This window comes from Podarcis melisellensis (genome assembly GCF_964234715.1).
Source record: "Podarcis melisellensis genome assembly, chromosome: Z".
NCBI lineage: Eukaryota > Metazoa > Chordata > Lepidosauria > Squamata > Lacertidae > Podarcis > Podarcis melisellensis.
In genome coordinates, this window is record NC_138547.1 from 22502789 (window position 1) to 22526146 (window position 23358).

Here is a 23358-nt window from a genome sequence, read left to right on the forward strand (position 1 = left end):
GGAACCAGGAAAACTTTAAAAGCTGTATTTATTTGTGAACCATGGACCATCAACGCAGCAGGGCAGCTAGCACTTGCTACACAGGCAAGACTAAGAGCTTATCCACACTTATCTCTCCTCTGCACTTTTCAGGCAATTTAAAGCTCTGTGTTCAAATGCCCCCACCCACACTTTTGCTCTGGAGCTCTCCCTGTGAAAACCTGCTCTTTAAAGCTGAATCAGAACAAACAGCAATGCACAGAAACCTCAAATTTCTGTTTGTTTCAGCTCAAAAGAGTTTAATCACTGCCCCCAGACAGCATGCCACCAGAACTGGCAGAAATGATTCTTATGGCATTGGCTATTGCAGCCTCTTAACTCACAATCCCAGGAGATACGAGACACGTAGACAAAAAAATACTCAACCATGCTATCCAGGCCCAGCTCTCTGCCTCATAAGAAATTGCCTCTTAAGAGTGAAATACTAGGCAGTACATATTTGTCCTGATTTGAGGCAGTCTCATATCTGTATGTATTTGCCACTCGGTTTGTGCATAGCCCCACCTACCCTGTATGAACCTGCCATGTGATTTGACATGTTTTACCTTAATGGCATGTCTTATGACAGTAGAGGCTACTAAGTCCAGGACCTCCCTACACTGTACTTCACCCAGTCTGTTTAAAAGTGATGAAAAATTCTACATTCTGTTTAAACACTTGGCAATCCCAAGAAACCAGAGTACAATACATTTAGAACTAGTGGGAACTGCCCGATACTGCCCAAAAATTTGTAGAAAACCACCACCAAATGTGGTTTTTTTAATGGATAGTGTAATTTGTGTTGACAAAGTTGCTTTCTCCCCAGAGAAGCATTAGCTTCCAAACATGTGGGTGAAGTCTTGCTTTCTAGTCTAGAAAAAAAGGTGTGGAAATCATTAATTTAATCAAAACCCGTGCTCTTAATAGAAGTTATGTGCAAAGAAACGGGTTGAACATAAAACTCTTATTACAGACACACAGAGATGAGACTGTTGTCACAAGGACAGTTGCTCACCAAGGCTATTCAACATTCAGCATGAAGTTTTGGAGAAATAAATAGTCAATGTAAAGTTTTTTGTTTGACAACCCATGGTGGCTTTCAAAGGTGGGGAGAGCCATTTCAGGCTAGACTTCCCTAAGGGGAGAAACCAAATCCCGGCATCAGTGCAGTGGGCACTACAAGTTGCCCTTACACTTGCCTACTGAAGTATTATGTGCTAATGCCAGGCCTGAACATGCCTTCTAAGAGGCTGAGCTGTGAACCAGGAAGCTTCCATTTCAAATCTTACTTCTAGCTCTCTCATATGCAATATGGCTATATTACCAACATACCTTGGCTATATGGCTATATTACCAACATTACCTTGTTTGTTATAACAAACAAGGGTAATCAGCATGGAACACTCCAGATATTCTGAACTATAACATATATCTTGTACTGGCATCAGTCAGGCACCTTTGTTATATCTGTTTTGGCACATACTAAAATCTCTGTTTGGGCAAACCTACCCAGACACATAAAAGCTGCCATGAGCTTTAATTTCTAATTTTAAAAAACGGCTTTCACCTTTGCTAATTTTAATCTATACTTTTGTTTTGCCGTTTTGTCAACCACTTACAAATTTTATTTACAGGTAAGCAATACACACATTGTGCTAAATAAATAAATAAAAATATATAACTGGCATGAGTCACTTTATCTCAACACAAGCAGACCACACATACCACCTTTCAGAGGATAGAAATGGAATAAACATATCCCCTAGTCTAGCATTTAAATTCAATTTAAAAACAGCAACAACGCACATACATTTGAGGCATTTCACCTTCACCATGCTCAATCTTTTATTGGAAACATTTCGGCAGTCATTTAATTATACAGAAGCAGCATCAAACCACTCTCTTCACAATAGTAACTGTAGCAAAAGTGCACTTTTAATCTACAGTATATATATCTCTTAATATTTTCTATTTCTTACAAGGCATTTTATTTGTAAAAGGTTTATCACCAATTATACAAAATAGAAGTGGGTGGTCCTATGTTCTGCCTTATGTTCTCCTACATTACTCTGCCATTTGCTGTTTAGTGAGTGCCTTCATACCTGTGACCTTCCTCTGAAGACCTACAAGATGACAGGCTTTGCTTAACGGCCCCATTTTGGGTCTTTACGGGTGGATTTCTAGCCAAGAGAACATTCACTTGTAGTGCATTATCAAGAGCCAGTTGTCAAAGACTTATTTTATTAGTGATGACAACCTCTGAAGAAAAGATTACTTTTGCATATTTTGGCATTAATATATTAGGCAACATCAGTTTTCTCCCTGAAGTGGTTGAAGTGTGAATGCTGAAACCTGACAGTTTGTCCGTTTTTAATTGCAGAATTTGTTGCTAGCAGAATTCTGCCGGGGAGACAACTGCGTAAGAAGACATTAAGAAAATGTGACGTGATGTTTGTACATAATGGTTGTTGTTGGGGGGTTTTTTTGGGGGGGGGGAGAACCAGAGCACAAGTTATGGAATTGCAATTAAGTAGATCTCCTCCTCCTTGACAGTGAGCATGATACGGAGGGCTGCTTTGGGACAAGCAGAGGCGGCTTTAATGTTACAACCAAATGGAAGGCTGAATCTCCACTTCCACTCATGTGTCCCAGTACAGAGTTCCATGTGCTCTAACGCTTACAAGGAGCTGCTGCACATGTTTCCCATTGCTACAATGGAGGCAATCCTGATGTTTTTAGAGGACTGCTCAAAGTGTCTCCCCTCCACCTGAACATGCTGGGAAGCCATTTCAGGTGGGAATGTCAATTTAGGCACAACAAAGACTCCCCATAGCCAAAACTGGTCACTGGATCCTGGACCACCCGACCCAGGAGGCACAGTGGTGACCAATTCAGGTGGCAGGATAAACAGGGGCAGCAGATCTGGTAAACAGACACTAAGTGAAATTCAGTCTTCATGAGACAGCCTTGTTTTTCTGTTGAAGCAGCAGCCAATCGAGAACTGGGCAATTATACATGGTCCGCAGCTTAAATTGGCTACTTCTCAAGGCATCGGTACATGTTGACCTCAGTTATTTCTTCGTAAACTCCCGCTGTTTGCAAAACAAGGATGATTTGTTCATTAATTCTCAGAATTAGAGTTGCCTCTTAATAGGTATTTATAGAATGTAGATTCATTCCAAAAACTGCCTTTTTGTTTGTGTCTGTAGAGTTTGTTATACGGTGAAACAAACAACAAATATATCTATTTTCAGTAGAGGGCACTTTTGGCTTATATAAGAGCTCCAAGAAATACAATCAATTCATCTTACAGGTCCTCAAAGACTTCCATCTACTTTTTGCTCCCTTAGATTCTGCAATATTGCGGCTTTGAGTAGAGAATACATTATAAAGCACATAAAAATAACATTTCAATAAGATTTGGGGGGGGGAACAAAGTGGGGATAAATGAAGACGAAGAATAGTGTTGTCTGAAATCAAAATGCTACCCTTTAAGGAAATTCACAACACTATAGGAACAACTTTTTTTCTTTTTCTCTTGCCACACACAGAATTAAAGGCATGATATTTCCAATACAATTTAATCTGGCAGCAATCCTGTTTTGGGCCACCAACAGCAGTCAGCAACTTTCTGCAACTCACACCCTAAAACAGGTCTTGAGCTGACGCTGAAGACTGAAATCATTCTGCTAGAATACAGAAAAAAACAGGAGAAATAGAAACCAAGGGACAGTCTCAGGCCATCAACCCTGAATGATGAACTAACTGTATAATACTACTGAAAAGCAAGAAAATATTTCCTTGGTTCTTGAATGTTCAAGCAGGCATATTTCAAATAGAGGTAACACAGATTTGGGAAGACAACAAGTATAAAATATCCCAGAAAGAAATCCAAAGCAAGATGCCTTCTTGCTAATGGCAGTTGTCGTCCTTGAGAAAATGTCCCAGTTTATGTCCTGGTGACGTCCTGTGGTCCTATGGCAATGATGAGGTATTGATTTTACTATTGCTACAATGTCCTATCTGAGCAGGGGCTTGATTCCTTTTCTGAAAACATGCAAGATGCTTCAGGGTGCACTGCCTTAGTGCCTTGATTCATAGAAGAGGATATATGCAGATTCTGAGTTTTTGGAACCGTCCGATGTTAATCCATAGAATTCTTCAATTGCTTTAGCATCGATTTTCTGCAATTTAAGACAACAAGAAGATTAAGGAGGGGGAAATAACATCACTATCTGCTGAATCTCACTTAGTGTCCCCCCCCCTTAAATTCAGCAAAATATTTCTGGGAGGTGGTGGTGGTCACAGAGAGACTGCATCAGAATTAAAAGACTTGGAAAATTCACGGATTATGCAACCAGCTATTTAATTTGGATTATTAGCCACACATTACCTCTAAGTATACTACAGAAGGACAAAAATTGTTCAAAAACAAATATTTCCTAGCCTAAAAAGGTACCACTGATTAATCAAGCAGGACTTTAATTAAAAAGGGGGCTCATTTTAAAATATAAAAGCTTTCAATTTCTATAGAAACTTAGAAAATCATCTTAGAAAAGCTACAGTGGTACCTCGGGTTAAGAACTTAATTCGTTCCGGAGGTCTGTTCTTAACCTGAAACTATTCTTAACCTGAGGTACCACTTTAGCTAATGGGGCCTCCTGCTGCTGCCGCACAATTTCTGTTCTCATCCTGAAGCAAAGTTCTTAACCCAAGGTACTATTTCTGGGTTAGCGGAGTCTGTAACCTGAAGCGTCTGTAACCTGAAGCTTATGTAACCCAAGGTACCACTGTATTTTGCTTTAGGCTATGGAACTCTTTGTAATTAGAGTCCATGCATCCTTTCCCTCTTAAGATGGTCTATTACACTGGTCAACAACAATGTTGTCTGCGTTTTTTCAGCTGATTTAGGATGAATCTGATGCGCTGAATCCAAAAACCACATTGGTTTTGCTCTATCAGGTCAGGTTTTTGAGCTATGGCCACATGTCTTTTCTTACATTTTTGTTCACATGTACTTTTCTGGAGCATTTTAGAAGAAGTTGGTGGAGGTAAAATGCCTTGTCAAATAATTGTTTTGATTGGAAATGATTATTTTAATGACAAGAAGTATTCAGGTCCGATAGTTCTGGGTGATTATGTCGAAAAGGGATCAGTTTGAAGTCATAAAACCTCGAAATCTTCCATAAATTGGTCCAGCAAAGCATAAAGTTGGGGGATCTAAACTACGTTAATGGGGCAGCCACCCCACGAAGTATCCTGATCTTCAATCAGCACGTCGTCCTGTAGCTCATTGTGATGAAATTCCAGTGCCTATCTTCAGAGAACTTCCTGACATTAGTGACAAAGATGCCTCCAGTGTTGAAGGACATGAAGAAGAAGAAGTGGTTCTTGAAGATGATGCTCCACATCCATTTTCCCAAAAGGAGTTGAATGATCTAGTTCACGACCTCAGCTTGTCAAAGGACTCTGCCGAACTGTTGGCATCCAGGAGGGGAAAAACCTCCTCTCTGACAGTGCTCGCATCAGCTTCTTCCGCAACAGGCATCAAGAGTACCTCCGTTTTTTCTCGGAAGTGAAGGACTTGGTGTACTGTGCAGATATTGCGCAGCTTCTGCTCAAGCTTGGAGTGCCACAGTACGAACCCAAAGATTGGAGACTGTTCATTGACAGCAGCAAGCGATCACTGAAATGTGTTCTGCTACACAACAGCAACCAGTTTGCCTCTATACCCCTGGCTCACTCGAGTACACTGAAGGAGAACTATGAAGCGGTGAAGTACGTGCTGGAGAAAATTGGTTATGATCAGCATAAGTTGTTTATTTGTGTTGACCTGAAGATGGTGAACTTTTTGTTGGGACAACAGTCTGGCTTCATCAAGTACCCATGTTTTCTGTGCATGTGGGATAGTAGGGACCGTGCTCAGCGTTACATGAAGAAGGACTGGCCTGTGCGGGAGGAATTGGTGCCTTGCAAAGAAGGGAACATCATCAATGACCTTCTGGTGGACAGAGACAGAATACTCTTCCCACCGCTGCACATCAAGCTCGGCTTAATCAAGCAGTTCACCAAGGCTCTGGACAAGGATGGTGACTTCTTCATTTACTTGTGCCAGGCTTTTCCAGGATTGACCATGGAGAAGTTGAAAGCTGGCATCTTTGACAGTCCTCAGATCCGTCAGCTCATCAGAGATCCAGAGTTCGGAAACTCAATGAACAAAGTGGAACTGGAAGCGTGGAAGGCATTTGTTCTGGTAGTGAAGAACTTTCTTGGCAACAATAAGGCCAGAAACTATGCAGAACTTGTCAACAACATGCTGACTGCTTTCAGAAACCTGGGCTGCAACATGAGTGTCAAAGATGCACTACCTATTTTCATATATGGACCGGTTCCCTGAGAACCTGGGTTCAATGAGTGACGAGCAGGGGGAGAGATTCCATCAGGACATGAAAGAGATGGAGACCAGGTATCAGGGTCGCTGGGACGCAGTCATGATGGCTGACTACTGTTCGACTCTGAAGAGAGACCTCCGTGCCGCTGAGCATTCCAGGAGTTCCAAGAAACAGAAGTTCAAGCCCTGAAGTTTGAAAAATGGTGAAGCAACATGCAATTTACGTGTACTTACCTTTATCAATGCCCACCATTCAGTTTACAGAAAACCTGACCTGATGGAGAGAAACGGATGCCATTTCCTGATTCAGCAGTGCAAAAATATCCTAAATCAGTTGAAGAAATCTAGACAACATTCAAAAAGTAAAAAATTGTTGCCCAGTGTTATCAACAGTAAATTGCATTAATTCTACCCTGTAGTTACTTACTGGCATTGTGACAGCTTATCTTTTCTTTTTTAAAAAACAAACAAAAAACTGATTTTACTTTCATGTGTTTTTTCCTGTAACCTGCTTGTTATTACAATTTAATTTAAAAATATTTGAAAATGTTAAAGGAAATGCTTTCCTTTAGATTCTCCATGCCAGCGATGGGCAGGAGCCCGAGGAGTGGGGGCATGTGTGGGCAGAGGAGGGAGGTGGGAAGGATAATCTAAGGGGAGGGCCAGTGATTTGTGTGGTTCTGTGGAACCGGTGAGACAGCTGCCTGTGGCGGTAGAAGAGGGGAGTCTGGAGGAGGAGACTTCGCCACAGGAGGATTTATCACCAGTGCTAAGTCCATTTCATTGATAAGGCCCATACAGTAATGGAAGGTAACATTTGGATGTATAGCTAAAAAATAAGCAGACATTTAACTTATCATAGCTAGCACAGTTCTTCAGAAACTGGCAATTATTGGCAAAAACCCAAAAATATAAAGAAAACTGTTAGTATTAATCTACAGTGCAAAAGTAGATTTTGGGTTTGATGGATACAATCCAACAGCCCCCCTTTTTTGCAATGGGATGGGCTGGATTGGGCAAATGGATGGCTGGAAACCCCAGAAACAAGGTGTGTGAAGGGCCTGAGTTAGCCTGGGATGCACAGGACCCAGAGCAGCACATGATACAATCAAGACTCATCTGGGACTAAAAAACCGTGCCAGCTTCAGGTTCACAGCATTTTGTCTACCTGCCCCGTTCCCTGCCTTCTGCCCTAGCACAAGAGGCAGACCCATGGATGTGATGGTGGCCCCATCTTTTCATCAAACCCCATGGCTGCCAAACTGGGGTTTCCATTTCTGCCCAAATCTATGTTGTATTAATAAGTACCACCAATATTGAGGTTTTATATTCTTAAAAGATGTGTTAAATAAACTTGGGAGCACTGTTTCTCATAGCCAACACTATTCTTTATTAGACATATTAGGACCCAAAGGCACAGTCGGATCTCACCAACCAGTTCTGGGCACCACCGTATAAGGAGGATATTGACAAGCTGGAAGGTGTGCAGAGGAGGCAACCAAGATAACAAAAGGTCTGGAAACCAAGCCTTATGAGGAACGGTTGAGGGAGTTGTGTATGTTTAGCCGGCAGGAGAGGAGATTGAGAGAGGGTATGATAGCAGTCTTCAAATATCTTAAGGGTTGTAATGTGGAAGATGGAATGAGCTGGTTTTCTGCTGCTCCAGAGGGTAGGACCCAAACCAATAGATTAAAATTAACACGGAATGAAATTCTGACTAAACCTTATGAAGAACTTTCTAACATTAAGAGCTGTTCAGTTGAACAGACTCCCTCGGAAGGTGGTCGGTTCTCCTTCCATGGAGGTTTTTAAATAAATGTTGGATGGCCATTCTGCTAGGGATACTGTAGCTGTGATTCCTGCATTGCAGGGGTTGTACAAGGTGACACTTCTATGATTCTTTGAAATGTTTGTATATGAAGGTGAAAAGGGATATGGGCATTTGGGACTTGCAATGACTACACCACAGGAGCAGACCTGTGATTCAGACCCTTGCCAACCTCCTGTTGAGCCAAAGCAAAAACAAGTCAAAAACTGGACAAAAACAGCAGAAGGCATAACCAGGCTCTCAATGTCCTGAGTAATGGTGGAAGGCAGGCAACTGATACCAATGTCTGATTTAACAGAATCAACTGGGTAGCAGAGGATATGATATAAGCCATCCAACAAATTCAGGAGGAATCAGACAAGTCACGTCAGGAGATACTAGCAGGTGCTGGGAGGCAAGTTACTAGGGAGAAAAAGGGAGAAGATGATTAAATAAAAATTGAGAGCACTCACAGAACATCACAAAGAAAAACAGAAAAGGCAGCTGGGAAAAGATGAGCCAACACAGGGCTCATAATACAGCAACAAGAAGTCATTACTCGAATTAAGCCAATGACAGCTACTCAGATCCAGGCCCTAACCAGGGAAATAGAGCCACTGACAAAATGAACAGTCTTCTGGCTCACATGGGCAGTAAGGCTGTGGAAAAGTCATGGTAGGTCTCCTGGGACTTTAAATGCACTAGCAGAGGCTAATGGTTCAAGAGATCCATTGAACCCCTACCTGTTTGATACGAAGGTAAGGATTCCTATGAAAAGTGGTTCAGGAGCCCAGCTATAGTAGTACTGGGGGAGCTGGATACAAGCTATTTCAATGCAATCCAGCAGAGACCAACTCAGATCTTGGATGGATATGTAGCCATCAATAAAACAGCAGCTGCAGTTACTGATTTGGTGACACATAAATCTGGGGTGAGAAACTGGGATTCTGAGGACTCATACAGGCAGTGGTGGGAGGATTCTTCCATCCCATCCAGGCATTTGCCACTTTCAATGTGGAGCAGGATCCAGATGGTGACCCTAGAGCACCAAGGCTTGCCAACGACACCCTAACAGAAACTATAACACTGACAAAGAATACCTGTAGACACAGAATTCCATTTCTAAAAGAAAAAAGAGCAAGAACAGCTGTCCTCCAGAGTGATCTGATGACTCACCCCAGTGGAAACCTCAGAAACCAACCTAGCCCCAGGACACTAGACTGACAGCAACCCATGCCACAAATGTCAATGGGGAACCCAAGATAGGTAGGCAGGTGCCACGGCAAAGGAAAGGGTACACACTGTATTTATGGCTTGATGGAAGATGTGGAAGATGTGTCCTGGAATGATAATGGAGCCAGACCCATATAAGAGAAAAGAAAGGAGGCTAAGCTCTGTCTCTATGGGGTTATAGGCATCAGATCTAGAATACACTGTGGTCCCTGGGAGAAGACCTTTCCACAACCCATCAACCAACCAGCTGATTACCAATTCTGTAATAAAAATGAAGAACTGATAGGGGAAACCTGAGGGTCCCATAACCCTGACCAGTGGCTAAATTGCGGAGGGCTCCCCTCCCCACCCAACAATAAGCCACTTAATTAACCACACAGCTTGGTTGCAATATATTTTCCTTTAAACAAACAGAACTTTCTCCACACATGAAAAAATCTTTCAGACTAAGAACTGAAAAGGAAATGGGTTCCAATTTTCATTGCCAGTCCTTTCAACAACGGTTCTTAAGAAAAAATAGCCAGGGCATGAAAACAACTTCTTCCCGTTTCCGCAGCTATTTTTCACAATCTGATAAACACTTTGACGCTGCTGGCGAAACTATTGGCTTCTGGAAGTGAAAACACATCAGTCTCATGGCAACCAACACCCTTATGTTCCTTGCCCTAATATCAAGAATACTGCAGGATCAATACTGTATTTTTGGAAAAGTTACATCTTCATAGCCTTGAAACTTAGAAGTACAAGTTCAGTGTTGACTCAGAGTGTCTTTTCTAAATGGCCTCCTTTGTCTCTCCGGTGGAAAGCAGTGAATAGTGACAGCACTCTGACCCATTGACTGCTATGTCTAGACATCAACAGATGTTGCTCCAATCAAACAGGGAAGAGAAAACATGATCTAGACCAGTGTTTCTCAACCTGTGGGTCCCCAGATGTTGTTGGACTACAACTCTCATCAATCCTAGCCAGCATGACCAGTGGTCAGGGATGATGGGAGTTGTAGTACAACAACAGCTGGGGACCCACAGGTTGAGAACAGCTGATCTAGACAGTGGACAGTAAATGGGATCAATTTTGTCCAGTGCAGATGTAACATGGGTACTCTGGTTGGCAAATCTGGAACTGGACAGGAACGAAACAGTCCCTCCCTTTCTCCCACTCCAGGGTGATCATCCTCTTTTATTCTGGATATTTAACCGGGATTTTGCACTACTGTGCATCTATGTAAACCATTTTAAATGCAAGTCACAATTCCTTTGTAAATGAGAGATTGAACACATGCTTTGAAGTGGGTTTGCACACCATGGTTAGAAGAGACGTTTGAAATCATGCTGTTGCCTTTAACAAGGCAACCAACAGAGTGTAATAATTTAATCACTTTTCAATATCAACCACCTTCAAGTCAGGGCACCTATATCAGTTGACTTCAGTTGTTCCAGGACCTGCACTGAACCCCAACCTTCAAGATGGAACTTTATTAATTTTTGCCTCCCTTCTCCTTCCCTTCCCCATCCTGCTCTTTGCTTACTTATGAAGCCCATCCAGGACTTCTGCAAATGTGGCTATGCAAAAGCACCTGGTGGCAGATCTCTTAAGACTCTTCCCCCCCCCCTTTGAACCCTTAATCTTTTGTGACCATCAGTGGCAAAGAATGAGAAAACAACAGCAAAATAACCAACCACCAAAAGTGTTTACGGGACTGGTAAAAGCAGCTCACTTTTCACTAGTCAAGGTTAAACACCTAAATAATGTGTTGTGACAATGACTTACATCCAAGACACCGTGAGAGTTATCACCAGAGTGTGAGAAGTTGGCATAATATATAGACCTACCTCTACAATATCATCGTCAAACAGCAACCAAAAACCATGACTCTTCACAATGGTGATGTAATGTCCACGGTTTGGACCACTGGAACAAAACGAAAACGTTGGTGCTGATCTTTAAAGCCCTGAACACCTTTAACCGTGTATACCTCAGTGCCCTGAAGGAACATTTCCACCTCCATTGGACACTGAGGGCCAGCTCTGAGGGCCTTCTGACGGTTCCCTCCCTGTGAGAAGTGAGGTTATGGGGAACCAGGCAGAGGGCCTTCTCAGAAGTGGCACCCGCCCTGTGGAACGCCCTCCCATCAGATGTCAAATAAATAAACAACTATACAACGTCTAGAAGACATCTGAAGGCAGCCCTGTATAGGGAAGTTTTTAATGTTTTATGTTTTACTGTGTTGTTTTAATTTGTTGGGTGTCACCCAGAGTGGCTAGGGCAACCCAGTCAGACAGGTGGTATATTAATATCATAAATTAATGGTTGTCACTGAAACCTACAGGTTTTTTAAAAAGTGTGTGCGAATACAGGATCCACACAGCAATGTAGGCCTAATTCTTAGCAACCTGGGAATCTGTGTCTGTGCTCTACCACTTCAAGCAGATGGCGGTTCACAAGACTGAACAGCCCTCCAAACGAAAACATATCATGTGCATGGCAAACTAGTCAGGGTAGAGGTTAGGCTGCAACCCTTCTCATTGGCATTTACTGTTATTTGGGAAAGGGCCGTGTGACTCAAGAGCAGCACACATGCTTTGGATGCTGCTGGCCCCTGACTCAACCCCCAGCATCTCCAGGCAGGGCTGAGAGGAACTCCTGAGCCACTGCCAGATAGTGCAGCCACCACTAAGCTAGACTGACCAACATTCTGAATATGTCTAAGGTAGCCTCCTATGTGCAGGCAATGCTCCCTTTTGCCATTTTTAATTGGCTATCCTTGTTAACTCGGTGCTGATGAATTCTCACCAGGTGGCGCTGACTCCATGAAAATATAAACCTTTAAAAACATTTGGTCAAACTATACTGCTTTAAATAATTTCATTGTTCCAATAATAGATTTTATTTCAATTTCCTTTTCAGAGAAGATGGGAGCAGCCTACACCTGGCTTCTACAAATAACTCAGCATTTCTAAACGATCAGTCGAAAACATTAATTCATGTATAATTTGTGCGCGCATCAAGCAAATGTCTTAAATTACTGTAGGGGGCGGCAGGGAGTGGGGGAAATCCAACAATAGTTTTTTGCTTTTTAAAAACAACTTGAGAACTCTTCCTTGATTGTACAAATGAGATGGAACACATTAAGCTACTGTAACATATAAAATAGTTATCAGTCATCTGTCACCTGCAGTCATGAGCAGCAATTCCCTAGTGAGCTACTCTCTGAGATGCAGACTTATTATTATTACTAGTATCACAACCACATTTATTACTTGCCCTTCACTAGCAGGGCCCAGGGTGGGTGACAACAATTCTAAAAATCAGTATTAAAAACAGTTAAAACAAACTACAAGCACAGGATTAGTGTGCATCCTGAAAACATACTTCTCAAGCCATAGCAAAGAGGTGCCTCTTTCACATTTCCTGAAATCTGAAATTCCACAACTTAGGGGTTGCCAGAGGTGATGCCCTCTGCAGGGATACAACCGCCACCCCAAACTTCTGAGGGCAGTAGAACTACCAAGACGAACTACCAGGTATTCTGCTGATTTTACGCCCGGAGTGAGTCTGTAGGGAAGGAGGGGGTCATTTGGTGCCTAAGTCAATTAGTATTTCAAACACTAGTGTGAGCCCATTGAACTATGCCTAGAAATAAACCTGCAGCCAATGCAGCTGTGTTAGAACAGGGAAGCCCAGCCAGTAATCTGGCTGGAGCATTGTGAACCAGATGAAGTTTCTGAGTTGTCTTTAAGGGCATGTTGGAATAATCCAATCTGGAAGTTACCAGAGCATGGAGTACAGTGGTTAAGTCATCGCTGTCTAGAAGGGGCTGTAGTTGGCAAACCAGCCACAGCTGGAAGTAAGCATTCCTAGTCACTGAGGCCATCTGAGCCTCAAGTGATAATGTTGAATCCAGCAGTACACCCAAGCTACAGACCTGCTCCTTCCACGGAAGTGCAACCCTGTCCAGAGCAAGCCATCTTCCCATGTCCTTGACTTGAGAACTTGGAACACATAACATCTCTGTCTTTTCAGGATAGTTTCTATTTCTTGGTCCACATCTAACCCACCAATACCTCCAAACACCAATATAGCACCTCAGCCACCTCTCCTGACTCAGATGGGAGAGACAGATAGCGATGGGTGTCATCCACATATCCCTGCAAGAACCCTGCAAGATATCGCAGGAAAGCTCCCACAGTGTCAAAATAGTAGCTTCCCATAGTTACTTTGTGGAAATGCCCCTGAAGATATGAGCAAAACTATTGAAGTACAGTGTGCTCAAGTCTCACTTAAGCCAATCCATCAACAATGTCACCAAACAGGGCAACTGAGGCAGTTTCAGAGCAAGACAGAAATGGATCCAGATATTCAGTCTCCTCAAAGCATGCCTGAAGCTGGACCAACACCACCCTCTCAAGTACCCTTGTCCCAAAAAGTGATATTTGTAAACAAGTACCGCCCCGGAGGGAAGGTAAACAGCATTTCCATGCACTGCTCTGGTTTTTTCAGAAGTGGCATAGTCATGCTGGCCACATGACCCAGAAAAACTGTCTGCAGACAAACGCTGGCTCCCTCAGCCAGTAAAGCGAGATGAGCACCGCAACCCTAGAGTCGTCCGCAACTGGACTTAACTGTCAGGGGTCCTTTACCTTTTTAATGGTTGCTTAACACTTCCAGGTAGAGGGAGGTTCTAAGGAAGTTCAGAGTGGGTGGTACCTCTCCCTCCTCAAATGAAGCACTGATCACTCCCTGGACCCACCCAGTCCATCTACTATGGCCAACTTTAAGAAGCCAATATGGTCAAGGGGGTAGGTGGTCAACCACACTTCTTCAAGCTGGTCTTCATCCTCAGACATGCAGGTCACTAGAGTACAAAGACAACCTATGTGCTCCACAGCAATGGTGAGTACACTCAGGAGAGATCATGCTGATGGCTCCACATACATCACCATTCCACAGTGTGATGAGAGTCTCAACATGTCAGCTGGGAAATCCCCCAGAGCATTCAGGAATCCACCAGACTCCATAATTCTGAGGGTAGACCATCCTATGGGAAGTGCCATCAGCTGGTGAAGACAGGTACCAAAGAGCAGAAGCAGAATGAACAAGAGGGGGACTACTTTGCACAAGAGAAGAGAGGTGAATGTTTTGAGAGAAGGCTTGTAATAGAGAACATGCAAGACACTCTTGTGTTCCTCCAGGTATTGCTGGACCACAACTCCCAGCCAACATGATCAGGGAACCAATTATCACAGGCGAATTATCTTGAATCTGTAGTTCCGCAACATATGGAGGGCCACATTCTCCCCACCCCTGAAGTAAGAGAAAGCTTGAGCAGACCAAAGACTCATGCAGTCCAGCACCTGTTCCTACAGCGGCCAAGCAAACGCTTATGGGAAGCCTACAAGCAGAACGTCTCCAAACAGACAGAGAACAGACAAATATTCCCCCCAAATACATAGCAAATGCTATATCACATGGTATGCATGTGATCTCTCATAGTTTACCTGCCACAATGAATAACTACAGCCACAAGATCATACATCCTATCTGGGTTTGAAGCATCTCCTGAAGTGTTGAAGAGTCGAAGCTCCAAAGGAAAGATTACACGGTAGGAAAGTTTGGTATATCGATGCAGATGGTCTATGTATTTGAATCTTTTCAAGTGCAGAGAAAGAATCATGGGCAACTTTTTCACTCGCATCCTAGGTCCACAAAATAAGACCAAAAGAGAATGAGATGGTGGAGGGTGGAATCCATTTTATGAAATCACTCTGAATTCTAAGAAAGCTTGTTTAAAACAGTAAACATGGTAAGTTATTCAAATAAATGGATAGCTTTTTCATTATTAGCAAATCTGAAACATTACTCAGTACCTCTTTTGTGCAGCATTGGGAAGAATCAGTGCGGCTGTTTGCCAACCTGCTGCTCTCTAGATGTTTTGAACTACAACTCTCATCAGCCTCAGCCTACAAGCCCTCTTGTGCTGGCTGAGGTTGATGGAAGCTGGAGTGCAAATATCTAGAGGGCACAAGGTTGGTGAAGGCTGAGAAAGAGCATTATGGAGCATCTGGACTCAAAGCAACTACTTATATGGCCCAAAAGCATCCGTCTCTCATCACAACAAGGAAAGCAGAAGAAAGAATGAACTCTGCCTTTTGGCTCTGGCTGCTATTGACTAAGAAATAAGAACAATTGATTTTCTCCTGTATCCGTGAGAAAAGTAGGAGGCAAAAGTGGTAACACTTACTCTTACCCAACCATCCAAGTCAGATGGCTTTAATTTGTTTTTGCAGGTTATCAGTCGGCATTTTCCAAAAGGAGAAAATATTGAACAGAAGATATTTGATTGGCTCTGCTTCAAAACACAAAATATGTTCCTGCTTTGTATTGAGACATGACAGCTTTCTTTTACATAAGTCACACAGGATGAAGCTTATCAGGGTCGCAGCCTCCACATGTAAACCTTCAAACAATCTGCATCAAGAATACGAAGTTTTGTGCCTGCTGAATTCTGCAACTTGCTGAGTTCAGTCTCTTATTTTGCATAAATCATTCATCACCTTTTATAAAACAGGTTTGAACAATTGATTCAGATTCTGAAAGTGATGCACAGAGCTTCTTCAGTGCACCCTCAACCAATGCCCGACTACTGGAAACTTAGTTTAGTCATCCTTCCACCACCTGAGACTTCAGCAGGCATAGTTTCAAGACATCCATCACAAAAGTGGGGCACCCCACAAGCAAGCAAAAAAAGGGGGGTTCAGCGACAGAAAGTCTAGGGAATACAAATTGTTCCAAACTGCAGTTGCTTTGAAATAAGTGCTGCTTTGTAGCATGGAGAGTTCCCACCACCACCGCCACCACCACCAAAGCAGTAAACATGCAATATCATGTTTGGTGTTTTTCTGTACTCATAGTATTTCAGCAGACACACCTGGCTCTCTAAATAATGTATTGTCCCTAATTCAAACAAAAGAAAACTGTAACCAACCTATCTTATTTTTATTGAGAACCAGGGTGGTTTAATGATTAAAGTGCTGGACAAAGGAAGACACAGGTTCAGATTCCGAATGGACTTTTCTATCACTTTTTCTTATCCTAATCTACCACACAAGGCTATTGTAAGAACAAAAGGGGATGGAGAACCATGCCTACTGCCTTGAGCAGATTGGAGGGAAAGTGACATAAAAATGCAACAACCAATAGCTTTTAGGCTTACCTCTTTTGCGCTTCCTGTTTGCTGCGACACTGCTCACAGTAGTATTTTTGATCACTGCACAGAGTCTCAGAATTACTGAATTTCCTGTAAAAATGGGAAGTTAAATCAGAGTTAGGGCAGTTAGGGCAATTAGCCAAGTACTGCGAATCCCATTTTTCAAAAGCCAAAGCCATGGATCCCCTACTTTTGAAAATGTTGGTATCTCTGTCATAGTTTTTGTTATGTGAACAGCACTCAATGAGTCCCAGTGCAAAACCAGGATGTGAGTCTTCTGCACCTTGCTCCTGTGCAAGTCATGTTACCCACACAAGAGCACAGCCCCCCAAAACAGGATGTTCCGGACAACTGACGGGTATGTGCCACAGGCCCCCTGGGTGGGTTACATGGACCACCAATTGGCAACCACTGAGTTAGCACATTCAGGCGTTTCATCACCAACCAAGAACTCCTGTTTGCTCATACCTCATACTGGGGAGCAGTTTACCTATGAGAGTGCCTTACCCCATTTACACCCACTCAACCATTTCAATTGGTGGAACTGGCACTGTTTCAGGTGCCACATTAATACCTGCTCCGCATTTGTAAGCACTTAATAATAATAATAATAATAATAATAATAATAATAATAATAATAATTTATTATTTATACCCCACCATCAAACTGGGTTTCCCCAGCCACTCTGGGCAGCTTCCAACAAAGATTAAAAATACATTAAAATCTTTTAATGTGGCAGCATCTCCATTTTGGAACTCCCTGCCTATTGATATCAGGCAGGCGCCTGCACCGTACTCTTTTTGGCACCTGCCAGAAACACTTTTATTTAGACAAGCCTACCTAGATATTTAGAAAGGTGGTGCAAGTTTTGTTTTGAATTTATTCATAATTTTAATTTTTTGAAAGTTTTAAATTATTGTTGTTAATTCCTTTTCATATTTTTTTTGTTTTGTTTTGTAAAGCACATTGTATGTTTTACAATCAAACAGTGTATAAATTTTATGAGATAAATAAAACTGTTTTTTATTTATACTATAGGAAACTCAGGTTCATGGGAGAAAATTCACATCCCATCCGGCCCACAAACTGGACAGCCGGCAGGATGAGGCTGAAGCTTCCTCTGTCACATGATTTATTCTGTCACATGTTCCTAAGGCTCCATTCCTCGCATTTCTGCACCACAGGGATAGGGAACTTGTAACTCAAAGCCCAGCAACTCCAATGAGAGCTGAGAAATAAGATCTGTGGAAAACCACTACTACTCTGCACAGGCGATAATGTGTTGGATGAGGGTTAGGGTTAGGGTGGAATGCTGGAAACCACAGAGTGCTGTCGCATTCATGTCCAGCCCTGTTACTCAACTCAGTAGAAGGCAGATGATTACCTGATTGACTGAACTGATATCCTGCCCTTCCTTCCAAAGGAGCCCCAGGTGACTTCCTATGTTCTCAAGGCTTCCCATTTCTAGCATAAGTGAACTTGCTCGTTTTCTTCCCTTCATTGGTGTGATGTGAACAATGGGTTAAATGACAGTGCTTGGGCTCATGTCTGGAGGAAGCACATCCCCTAAGTCTGGATGCTCTGAGATAAGGGTGCTGAGTCATTCACCCTCCCATCGGTAGGTGCAGAGATGGGTATAATAATCTCTAGCTTTCAGTATGTCTTGTGTATGTCCTGAGGTCCATGTTCTGTCCTGATGCTGTCAGGATCCAACTCTGAATCTGTGAGAGTCAAGAAAAGAGGCTGTGGTTTTTACATGGTGGCAGTGCTAGCGGATTTATCTGTACACGTTATCTTTACTTCAAAGCCCAGAAGAACTTTATTTAGAAGATAGTACTGTTTCACTTTGCTTTGTACCTGGGGACTCTGGAAGCTGTTCTGCTGGGAGCAGGAAATCTCTGAAGATTCTGCTGGGGCTCTGTATGCTCTGCTGATACATCACACTGGCTGAGGTATGGTGAACTACCAAACTACCTCAAGGACTGCCTCTTCCCATATGAACCTACCCGGACCCTGAGATCATCCACTGAGGTCCTTCTTCAAGTCCCTCCTCTGCCAGAGGTCAGGAGGGTGGCAACACGAGAATGAGCCTTCTCTGCAGTGGCTCCCCGTCTATGGAATGCTCTCCGCAGGGAAGTTCGCCTGGTGCCTTCACTATACACCTTTAGGGGCCAGGCAAAAATGTTCCTTTTCAACCAGGCCTTTGTCTGACTTGATCTACATCCTATACCCTTTTTAAAAATGCTGGCTCTTTGGGGCTTTTGTTTTTTTATTGGGTTGTTGGTTTTGTTTTGATTTTATGTATTTGATATTTTATGTGAACCACCCTGAGACCTTCAGATATAGGGAAGTATAGAAATTAAATTAATGCAATAAGAATAATAACTGACTTGCACAAGTCACTAACATGCTTGCTATGCGGACTCTGGCTTTTCTCCCCACTCCACCCATCTGTCAAAATTTAGAGGATATGTTCCTTGGGGAAGGATACAACTTTTTAATGACATCTCTCAGTAAAACAGTATTCATGGTGACCTCCAAACATTTTGGACTATGACTCCCATCAACTCCAGCGAGCACAACCATCGCCAAAACATCACTGGCGGTTTCTAAACAGCGGTTGGATTGTCACCTGCCAGGGATTTTTAAGCTATAAATCCTGCACTGCAAGGGATTGGCTTAGACCCTTGGGGTCCCTTCTAACTCTTCAATTCTAGGATTCTATGATCCAGAGGTTAGCAAAAGGCTCCTGTAAAGTGTCGTATATTGACAGCATTACACAAGTGCCTATCTGGGAAGCTCTTGAGGTGTTTGGGTTTTTTTAAAAAAAAAATACCTCAAACAGTGTGTTATTGATGTATTTTGTTCCACATCAATTGAAAGGTCCAGAAAGTCCTCATCTTTGCTGCTAACCTTGAAAAGAAAAAAGAAAAAAAGAGGCAGGGTAAATGGAATAAAAATAAGCAAGTTTAGAAATGCTAAAACGTAAGAAAAGTCTACTGGATCAGACCACTGGTCCATCTAGTCCAGCATCCTGTTCTCACAATGGCAAACCAAGTGTCTGTGGGAAATCTACAAACAGGATGTGAGCACAAAAGCACACTCCCCTCTTGCAGTTTCCGGCAACTGCTATTCAAAAGCATCACTGCTTCTGACTGTGGAGGCACAGCACAGCCACCATGGTTAGTAGTCATGTTTCAAGTTTAAGAAAGAAGACATCTTTAATACAGGCAACTTCCGGTTTAGGCATGTCGGAATAATGTGCAATCACGCACACTGCCAAACCAATTGCACACTGCCAAACCTGGAGGTAGCCCCCAAACACCACAAAAACATCATGCAAAGGGACAGAGCGGGGGCAAGCAGGCTTATGCAAGCTCCGCCAATGCACGCAGAACCCCCGCACAGGATTGCTTATACTCAAATGGAAGTATGAGTAGGGGTGGCCACAGAAGCAATGAAAAGTGGTAGGAAGGGGAGAACCAAACAGGAGTACCCAAGAATCCTTGGCAATACTGCAGTGAATGATGGACACGGTTCTTTGATCTCATGCAGTCAAGCATCATTTGACACGCAGCATCCTCTCGCACTCATAAATCAATAGCACAGCTTATAATGCAGATTCATATGCTATAGATCAGCTTTCCCCAACTTGACAGCCTCCAGATACTGACTGGGGCTGACAGAATTTGTAATCTCAAACATCTGGAGGGCATTAGACTGAGGAAGGCAGCTATGGACCACTGGCTTTCTATTAATGGGTTGCAACCCCCAAATTAGTCATGACCTGACCTCAGTAGGGGCATACCAGTTCCACTAACATTTGTTTTTTTTATTAATTTTTTCATCCTTTTTTTTAAAGAGATAAACAGAAAGGCAGGGAAGAAAGGAAGGCAAGGAAGAAACAGACAACAAAATTATGTGACATAACTCCCCCTGCCCCCTGCAAACCCCAGGGATTGTAGTTTGCTCCCCTGCCCCCACACTACAATTCCTAGGGTTTTCCTGCAGAGAAGGAATGACCGTCAAACTGGTATGTCTGCAGTGAGAAATAAAGACAAGGAATAATTAAATGATGCTAAAGAATCAATGCTGAGCCCCATGCTGCCTCTTATTGCCTCTCTTCATATACTGGTGGACATGTTGGATCAATTGCTGGACGTCAACTCCCTTCATCCCTGACTAGTTCCCCTCCCCTGCTGTAATAAAACTTCCATGTTCAGAAGCTATTGTATTTTAAATCTGGTGCTCAAACAAACAAACAAACAAACCAGGAGGCGGGCTATTGCCCTCACGGCCTAATGTGGGCTTCCCAGAGGAATCTGTGTAGCCACAATGGGAAGCTGCAAATGGGTTCCAGTCTAAGGTTCACATTGCTGGTTGGAGTTAAAGGTTTCAGGTCTGAAAAGGTTGAAGACTGCTGAAGATAAGAGCTTAAGAGGAGCTTGCTGGATCAGGCCAGGAACCCATCTAGTCCAGCATCCTATTCTCACAGTGGCCGGACAAGATTCTTGTGAGAAACCAGCAGGCAGGATCTAAGCACGAGAGCACATCGCCTCCTGTGTCTTCCAGCAGCTGGTATTCAGAAGCATTGCTACCTCTATCTATGAAAGTAGAGCACAGCCATCATGGCTAATAGCCATCAATAGGCCTCTCCTCCATGAAACTGTCTATTCCTCTTTTAAACTCATCCAGGCTGGTGATGATCACCGCCTCCTGTGTGAGTGAGTTCCATAGTTTAACTATGCACTGCATAGGAATACTTCCTTTTATGTGTCCCGAATCTTCCAGATAGCTGCTCAGCCTCTTCTCAAAATAAGGGGCAGCTGCAGGCTACATGTAGTTTCATCCACTCAGAACACCTCCCCATATAAAATGACAAACTAAGCAGAACACTATTTGTCCAATCAGCAATTCCAGTGGTGCAAATAGAAGCCTTCTTTCCAGTGCAAAGGCATGTGCAACTTCCCCCATCCAATCCAGACAGGGACTGCAGCTGGGCATGTTCAGGTTTAAACCCCTCCCCACTACTCCCTTGATTGGCTCTGAATTCAGCTCACCTGTGATTGCTATTTATATTTTAAAAAACAAACCATTCACACAACTGTTAATTATGTGAGTGGGGTTATATTTAGTTTGGCCTTTGGAAAGCCTTGCATTGGCGACAGGCAATTGCCGCAGAACCAAATTTTCACAACCTGCGCCATGTCGGCTGAGAAGATCCCTTTAGAATGGAGCAGGTATCAAAACCAATGCTATTTTTAAAGCACATTAAGTTTAAAAGCCCACTCGAGATTCCCCCCTCTGCTTAGGACTTTACTTTTCCGAAATAGGTCAGGATCTAGAGAGCTATTTTCAGAGCCCCACACACGTGCGCATGCGCGCGGGCACACACACACTGCTTTGGAAGCTCATCTCTTGTTTTCAAAGCCAATTCACCATATAGCAGAAGGGACTCTTTGAGAAACACATCCAAAGCAAGTCATGTAGTTCCTTGGATGCAGGACATGCTGATTGACTGGATTTGTTCCAGGAAACGATGCAAATTAATGGCTGGCTGACTTAACTGGTTCCTATTTCAATCTTCTTCAGACTGAAATGCATCTTAAGAAGAGCCCTACTGGATCAAGTGAAGTATATTTTAACTTCAAACCAGTTTCCAAGAGTGATAAGGCAGATGTATCAAGAAAGTCTAAAGTACGGTGGCAAAAACCAGCAAAACTGATAACACTGACTGTTCCATATAGCTGCCATGGCTTACAGCCATTTGTCTACTCCAGCCTTTGCCCGCCTGGTGCCCCCCAGATATTTTGAACTACAATTCCCATCAGGGATGATAGGAGCTGCAATCCAAAACATCAACAAGGTATCAGGCTGTGGTGAAGGCTGCTCTACTCCTTCAATCTATGGGGAACTCACCTTAAATCTCCCCTGGTTATCTTAGACAGGTGACATCCACACCACACATTAAAGCACATGGCTCTCAGTTCCCAGAATCCTGGGAGCTGTGGTTTACTCTTAACAGATCTGAAATACAAAGCACCATTAACAAATGGCATTTTCCAAGCTTCTTCGCGGGGAGTTCATAGGCATGAAATGTGCTTTAAATGTATGGTGTGGATTGCCTTAGATTCCCCCCCCCAAGTAGTCAACATATTCATATCTTCTTATTTGACTCATTTTTTCATTTTGTTAGCATACTAGCCATGAAGCTAAATATACAAGGCCTTTGCTGGAATACCTGAGACGTGCCACCAATCACCTAGCTTGATGGTCCTGGTGTTGCTGGGCTTCTGGAACCTGCTTTTTAAAAAATCACTCATCCTCCCAAGCTTTTGGAGTTATCTGATTGTTCAAGGTCTCTGTGTAGTTAATGGCCATTGCAAAGAAAGTTTGCTTGACACTTTTCTTTTAATTTTTTTGGCGGCTGCTGTGTTCCTTGTTTTATTTAAACTGTGTTTTATTGGTTAGATGTAGCAATTGTTTTGTTTAAATATTATTTGCCTCCCATTATGGGATCCAGAATGAATGAAGAGCACACTTAAAATGTAATAAAACAGGTAAGACCAAAGTTATCACCATACTAGACTCCCCAGCATTTACCACAGGGATGGAGAATGTTTTTCAGCCTGAGGGCCATATTCTATTTGGGCAACCTTCTGGGGGCCACACGGCACTGGTGGGTGGTGCCAGAGGTGAAG

The 23358-nt window shown here is 43.0% G+C and overlaps 1 protein-coding gene across 4 annotated transcripts in view; it reads right to left on the reverse strand.

The window, feature by feature from the left end:
- Nucleotides 1-1853: 1853 nt before the first annotated feature.
- Nucleotides 1854-23358, reverse strand: part of LOC309362284 (ubiquitin carboxyl-terminal hydrolase 12-like) — a 49153-nt gene continuing 27648 nt past the window's right edge. For 3 of the 4 annotated variants that reach the window (XM_081897923.1, XM_081897920.1, XM_081897922.1), the window contains 5 exons: nucleotides 19494-19570; nucleotides 16663-16746; nucleotides 14948-15145; nucleotides 11282-11360; nucleotides 1854-4202 (listed from right to left, as the gene is read on the reverse strand). In XM_081897923.1, the coding sequence (XP_081754049.1) occupies nucleotides 4101-4202; nucleotides 11282-11360; nucleotides 14948-15145; nucleotides 16663-16746; nucleotides 19494-19570 (540 nt within the window). In that variant the 3' untranslated portion in view covers nucleotides 1854-4100. The remainder of the gene's footprint in view (nucleotides 4203-11281; nucleotides 11361-14947; nucleotides 15146-16662; nucleotides 16747-19493; nucleotides 19571-23358) is intronic. The other variant, XM_081897921.1, reaches the window with a different exon arrangement.